At 39.9% G+C, this 6,042-nt stretch overlaps 1 protein-coding gene across 1 annotated transcript in view; it reads left to right on the top strand.

Annotated features, from left to right (window-relative positions):
- The window catches only part of LOC118323476 (voltage-dependent calcium channel gamma-1 subunit-like), a 12,835-nt gene extending 7,185 nt beyond the window's left edge, over positions 1 to 5,650 (top strand). The window contains exons 2-4 of the mRNA XM_035655450.1: positions 2,389 to 2,463; positions 4,626 to 4,763; positions 5,187 to 5,650. Coding sequence (XP_035511343.1) covers positions 2,389 to 2,463; positions 4,626 to 4,763; positions 5,187 to 5,419 — 446 coding nt within the window. The 3' untranslated portion in view covers positions 5,420 to 5,650. The remainder of the gene's footprint in view (positions 1 to 2,388; positions 2,464 to 4,625; positions 4,764 to 5,186) is intronic.
- The last annotated feature ends 392 nt before the right edge of the window (positions 5,651 to 6,042 follow it).

Genomic DNA, 6,042 nt, shown 5'->3' with positions numbered 1-6,042 from the left:
TCTCTGTTAAAAGGAGTTCGGTCTAGACCCGCTCTATTTGAAAAGTGTCCTGAGATAACTTCTGTTATGAATTGGTGCTATACAAATAAATTGAATTGAACTGAATTAAATAAGCAACTGTTTGCTACAAAATTCACCATGGTGAGGATATACCTTTTGTTTCTGCAGCCCTGAGGTGGCAAAAAACAAATCTGTTACTGCAGGTTTTGGCCAACAAACTCCACGGTCATCAGCTAGAAATGAGAAACTTCTTTTTGCTTATTTCTCTGCGAAATCGAATACCCACTGTTTCAAACATTACTGCAAATTTCAAGACAGATAAATCTGTTATTCACCGTCATTACTTTGAGCTGCATAAGTGCCTCGCTAGAATGACAGCTTGGCATGCCTAGCAACAGTAACTAAGAGGGGGTGGGGCTTAGCGAATGGTCAATTACTCAACCTTAGAAAATGAGTCACTGTCCTAACTCTCATTTTCTGTCACTGCTGTCTACATTATCCATCTGAATTTATCAGGATCAAGCAGATAACTAGAGGCTCAGTCTTTTGAAGCCCCCTTTGTATAAATCAGAGATCTTTCCGCCTTGTCTTTGTGGTGGGAAGATAGCGTTCTCTGAGACTGGAGTAAATCTTATAGCTACACCCAAACACATATTAGCTCAGATTAGTTTAGCCCCAGAGGTAATGACACCTAATAAGAGAAGACTAATGAAAATAATATATTTACAGATCCAGGCTGCACTGTGACTCCGCCTCTGGTTCTCCCTACCACCAGCCTCACACACGCACACACACACACACACACACACACACACACTTCCACACTCCCATACTATTACACGCATGCACAAAGACACACATATGCATGCACACGCTCCTCTTGATATGCCTTTACATGGGTAAATAGATAGGACTAGGCAAGACCTGCAGCAGCCTGTTGCTAGGTTACCTCTTTAGTGATTCTTTCTCATCCTGGGTAACAAACAGCTCCTCTGTTGCCTGGTACACACATACGCACACATAGTGTATGCACACACGCACATGCACATACACCGACAGCAACACACAAACATTGTCCATCTCTGTGTGGACAGAGAGAGCACCTGTCTGCTTTATGGGTTTAATCTCATCGAGAAAGCATGGTGAGTGGAGGGAATAGGGGACCCTCACTTGGCTTTTACGTCCTTTCCACCCCTCCCTCTCGGCCAGGCTGCCCTCAGAGACAGCAAATAGATAGATGGATGTGTGGGCAATGACTGCACCCAAGAATCGTTTTTCTGTATGGGGTTATCTTAAAGATTGTGGTCAAAGGACTAGAGTTTGGGCAAGCAAAGTGCAGAAATGTATCATTCCTGTGTAGAAATGGGCGTGGGAAGTAAATACAGCCAACATGGAGGACAGTGAGGGATTTAACTTCAAGACATTTTATTTTAGGATGAAATCAAGTCGCAGAACACTGCTGAGATTTGGCTACTGTATTGAACGTCCATCTGATTAAACAGCAGAGACAGCATGCTGATTCTACCAGTTTAGAAAAGCGTTTTTATACTTGGATAACACACACATACTTAATTTTCTGTTATAGAGAGCACAGATAATGTCTTTCAACCAAACAGGCACAGGTTTCAGTCACTGGGTTTGCATGTACCCACTCTGGTGAAGTGTGCATGAGCCTTAAAAAAAACCCTTGAGCTGCTGGGGTGGGACGTCATACAGAGACAGCGTTCAGTCAAAAGCACTGCAGTTGGATTTTAAGGAAGAAGATTCAGTTTCATGGTATTATTGAGAGGGATATTTATTTATATATCATTTCAACAAGTCCAAACTATGAGATAATATCAAAAGACAAGAGTGTAAAATGTTGTAAGCTGTCATAGGAATATATTGCTAAATTGGGTTATACAATGGCATTTTTTATTTATTGTTATTTTTGTTGTAAATGAATCAATGAATATTGGGCCCACAAAACCCATTCAGAATCATTTCAGAAGTTTCTAAATTGTGAGGTTATAGATGGTCAAAGAAACCTTTTGTCATGTTGGCACAAGGTTTATAAAGATCTGAACTTATACAAAGTATCACGATCAAACAACTTTGCTAGCTGGAAATTGGGTAACTGAAGTCACTGTATATATATAAAACAATTATTTACAAGGCAAGTTTTTTTTAATATAGCTGTGTGTCCTATTAATGTATGTCTAGTTGTTCGCTTTCTGTCCGTTGAGAGATTTACATCAATTGGTAGTGCAGACACACAGGGCTTGGGATACAACCTGAGCCACATGCTCTCTCCTCCTCATGTTTCATCTGCCTCTGTCTATCACTCTCTCGCCCCCTCTCTCATCCTCCTCTCTCTCTTTCTCTCTCTCTCCCTGTTTTACTCTGCAGCAAAGAACTGTTCCTACTTCAAACACTTTACCTCGGGGGAAGAAGCTGAGGTTTTTGAAGTCAAGACCCAGAAAGGTGGGTGCCTCCTCACTCACTGCCACCCAGACTACATGTTATAACAGATCCTGTTTTTCTGGGACCCAACTGTGTGTCGGTGATGACAAAGAAACATAACAGAAACCATTTCTAGTAGTTTTCTTAGTAAGAGGAACGAAGGTGCACAGCAATTTTATGCATGTATATATGCTCAGGTATCCTTTATTATTCAAATCTAAGCACAGCATATGAAGAAATGCCTGTATGTCACATGTAAGACCCCAACAACCGGGTCTTCCCCACATACCTACAAATTTTCAATAGCAAACACATTTTAAAAGGAAATGTTAATGTCGCCTGGAATACGTTTTATATATAGCAATGTTTCCGCACAAACTCAGTTACATGCACACGTTCCCTCATGTTCGATAAGAAAGAAATCTGTTTCAATATCCTCTGATTTTCATTTTCTCATCTTCCCCCGCCTTAGCAAGATTGCTACTTTCAAAAGTAAACGTATTTTCAGGAAAAGGTTCTTCTGTATGTTAGCAACGTGAACCTTCAGCTTCTGACTAGACACAGAGGAGCGAACAGCCAGATACTCATACAGGAAGGCAATTACAGATGTGTCTGAGCTTTAAATTGCAATAGATAGAGCATGGTTACATCTTGCTTGAATTAAGTGAAGAAAAACGTATGTGTCTTTAAGAACATATTGAAAATTATACTGTTTTTACAGGGTCAACAGGAGTGCACACTACACACTGTGTAGCACAAGACACAGAATGTTATGGCCAACAATCAGTCATTCAGACAAGAACAGCAAGGGAAACTTTATTTGTTGAGTACATTTTATGCAGGTTTTTTTTAATTACTTACTATTGAGAACAATGAATTAAATGTCAGAAGCAAAACAAATCCACAATATAAAAGGCGTGTTCAAGGAGGGTTACAGCTTTAGTACACTGACAGACAAGGCCCATTGCAGTGGTGGAACGTTTATTAACTCAAATACTGTTCTTAAGTAGAAATCTGAGATATTTTCATTTTATGAATATGTCTACTATATAATAATACAAAATATAAACAAATGATGATGTATTATTATTTGGGATATTCACAAGCTTACTGGCAGTATATATAGTAGAAAATAAGTCCCACCGTACCAGCTGCAAAAAGTTATGTACATCTTACTGCATCAATTTTGATCATTTACAATATAAATTCTGAAATGGGCCAATCTGCAATATTACTAATTTTCTACACCCTGTGTAGATAAAATAGCTCATTCTAAGGTAACAAAAACACAACAATGTCCTATATTCAGGTGATTATACACAAATATAAAACATACCTATAAATATTATTCCATTTCTGCCAATAGATCCTCCCACATGTTACACACTGGACCTTTAAATAAAACATTTGAGTTCCACCACTGACCTTGTACCAGCAAAAAAGTCCTACATAGAATAAAATACAAGAAATAAATCAAATCTGGGCACTGTGGAAATCTGTTAATGGAACATAACACAGTGCAAACTCAAGGCTCAAGCTAAAACATGCACACATGAAATGACTAAAACCATTTACAGAGACTTTCACACACACAAATACTCACACAGACCAAGAGTTCTCAAAATGAGCCCGAACCGCACTGGAGAGACTGAGTGCAAGGTTATTTTACACCTGGTGTTACGCCACAGTCGGGATGCTGAAATGGAATAGGATGCTCCAAGGATCATTTCTATCGCAGCTGGAGTGTTATAGAGAAGGAAAGACTAGATTATCTTTATCTAACAGACAGGAGGGGAGGCGGGCAGCAAAAGAGGGAGAGATGTTCTAATCACCTCGTTATAAGCCTGCAGCATCTTATCTGTCATGCAAATGACATTATTGCCAGTTTGGATAAATGACTGTTGTTTTTAAAGTGAGGCTAATTTAAAGGCTAATTATCTGTGTCATAACTCGCCTGAGCGCAATATTGAAACAATTATTATGGAAACGATACTGCAACCTCCCCTTCTGTTCCTACCCCCTCGCTCAATTTTTTAATCGCTACCACTTTCCTGTCTCACTCTTGCCTCCTCGCTGTTTCTCTTTCTTTGTCTCTACTCTCTCCCTGTTTGTTCTCTTTCTTTTTCTGTCTCTTTCACACCTTTCCTCTTATTCTTTTTTCCCAATCTCTCCGCTCTTCTCAGAGTACAATATTTCAGCAGCAGCCATCGCCATCTTCAGTCTGTTCTTCATGATCCTGGGCACCCTCTGTGTCATCTTCTCTTTCGGGAAAGGGCGGGACTACCTGCTCCGGCCTGCTGGGATGTTCTTCGCCTTTGCAGGTAAGATATGGCAGATAATGTGAATGTAATGTGAAATCACAGATCGGGCTTCGTGTAGTACTCTTGTCTCAGTGCCTACAGCTTGAAATGAGGTGTGTCAGTGTCATAATCACACACAGTTTTCCTTTTGATGATGAATATTACTTATGCAGCTAATTTAACAGAAATGACCAAGCTGATTTTTCACTGACAATTTCTTTTGGATGTGGCAAGTGCAGATAGACTCTGGGGTGACAATTCGAAAGATCTACAAGTGTTAAATTAACTTTGATGGGTGCAAACTCCCATCCAGCATCACAGTTACTGTTACAGACTTAACAGGTTAAAATAACAGTGACAGTCTTGCAGTGTAAATGTGGAACCTGTCATAAATGCGAGTGAAGCATCTGCCTTTACCAGCGTTCTCTCTGTTTTGGCATGCAGGCCTTTGCATCATCATTTGTGTCGAGGTAATGCGCCAGTCTGTCAAGCGTATGATTGACAGTGATGAGACCATCTGGATTGAATACTACTACTCCTGGTCTTTTACCTGTGCCTGCGCCTCCTTCACCCTGCTCATCCTCAGTGGAGTTGCCCTGCTCCTCATCTCCATGCCCCACATGCCACGTAACCCCTGGGAGACCTGCATGGACGCTGAGCCTGACACCTTAGATTAGCCAGACACACGTTTAAAGGCCTGGTTAAAATGGCATGAAAATACGAGTGGTTTTGCATCTTTTAGCCCTTTAATTACTGCAAGCCATTTTCAAAAGCATTAAAGTTTTTAGCTTCATTTTCCACCTTTCTTGGCTATTGATTTCAGGTCATGTTAGTAAAATATTAAAATCAACTTATGATAGATAACCAGCCAGAGCAGTGATGTTCACATCTTCAAAGCAGTTGGAAGCAGCAACTGTTTTGAAAAGTCTTCCTTGTTGGTGTGTTTAAGTGCTGAGGAATAATTAAGTAGCATCTAAGACTTAAAAGTTGTCTGCTGAACAGCACCTTTTTTGAAGCAAAAATGTACCAAACTCACATTATGTTTTTGTTTTAGGTCTATATGTGTTTTTTTATTATTATTGTGTTAGGGGTTTGGTTTTGTGACAACATATCTCATAAATGCAAAGCTTGTCAGCAGCAGTGTTTCAGTTTTAGGATGTTGGAGCTTTCCACAAGCACCTGAACACACCAACGCACCAAGTGGGCCCTGCTAGTAACTGCCTCATTAAGTGACCAAATAAGCAAAGTTAAGCATTTTTCTAATTGATTTTCATACTGTGCTAAAAATTAACTGGAAGCA

Source organism: Morone saxatilis, unplaced genomic scaffold (genome assembly GCF_004916995.1).
Source record: "Morone saxatilis isolate NCDOM2014 unplaced genomic scaffold, NCSU_SB_2.0 Contig14, whole genome shotgun sequence".
Taxonomy (NCBI): Eukaryota; Metazoa; Chordata; class Actinopteri; family Moronidae; genus Morone; species Morone saxatilis.
Note: the sequence above shows the minus strand (reverse complement) of the source record. Positions and strands in the feature narration are given on the sequence as shown.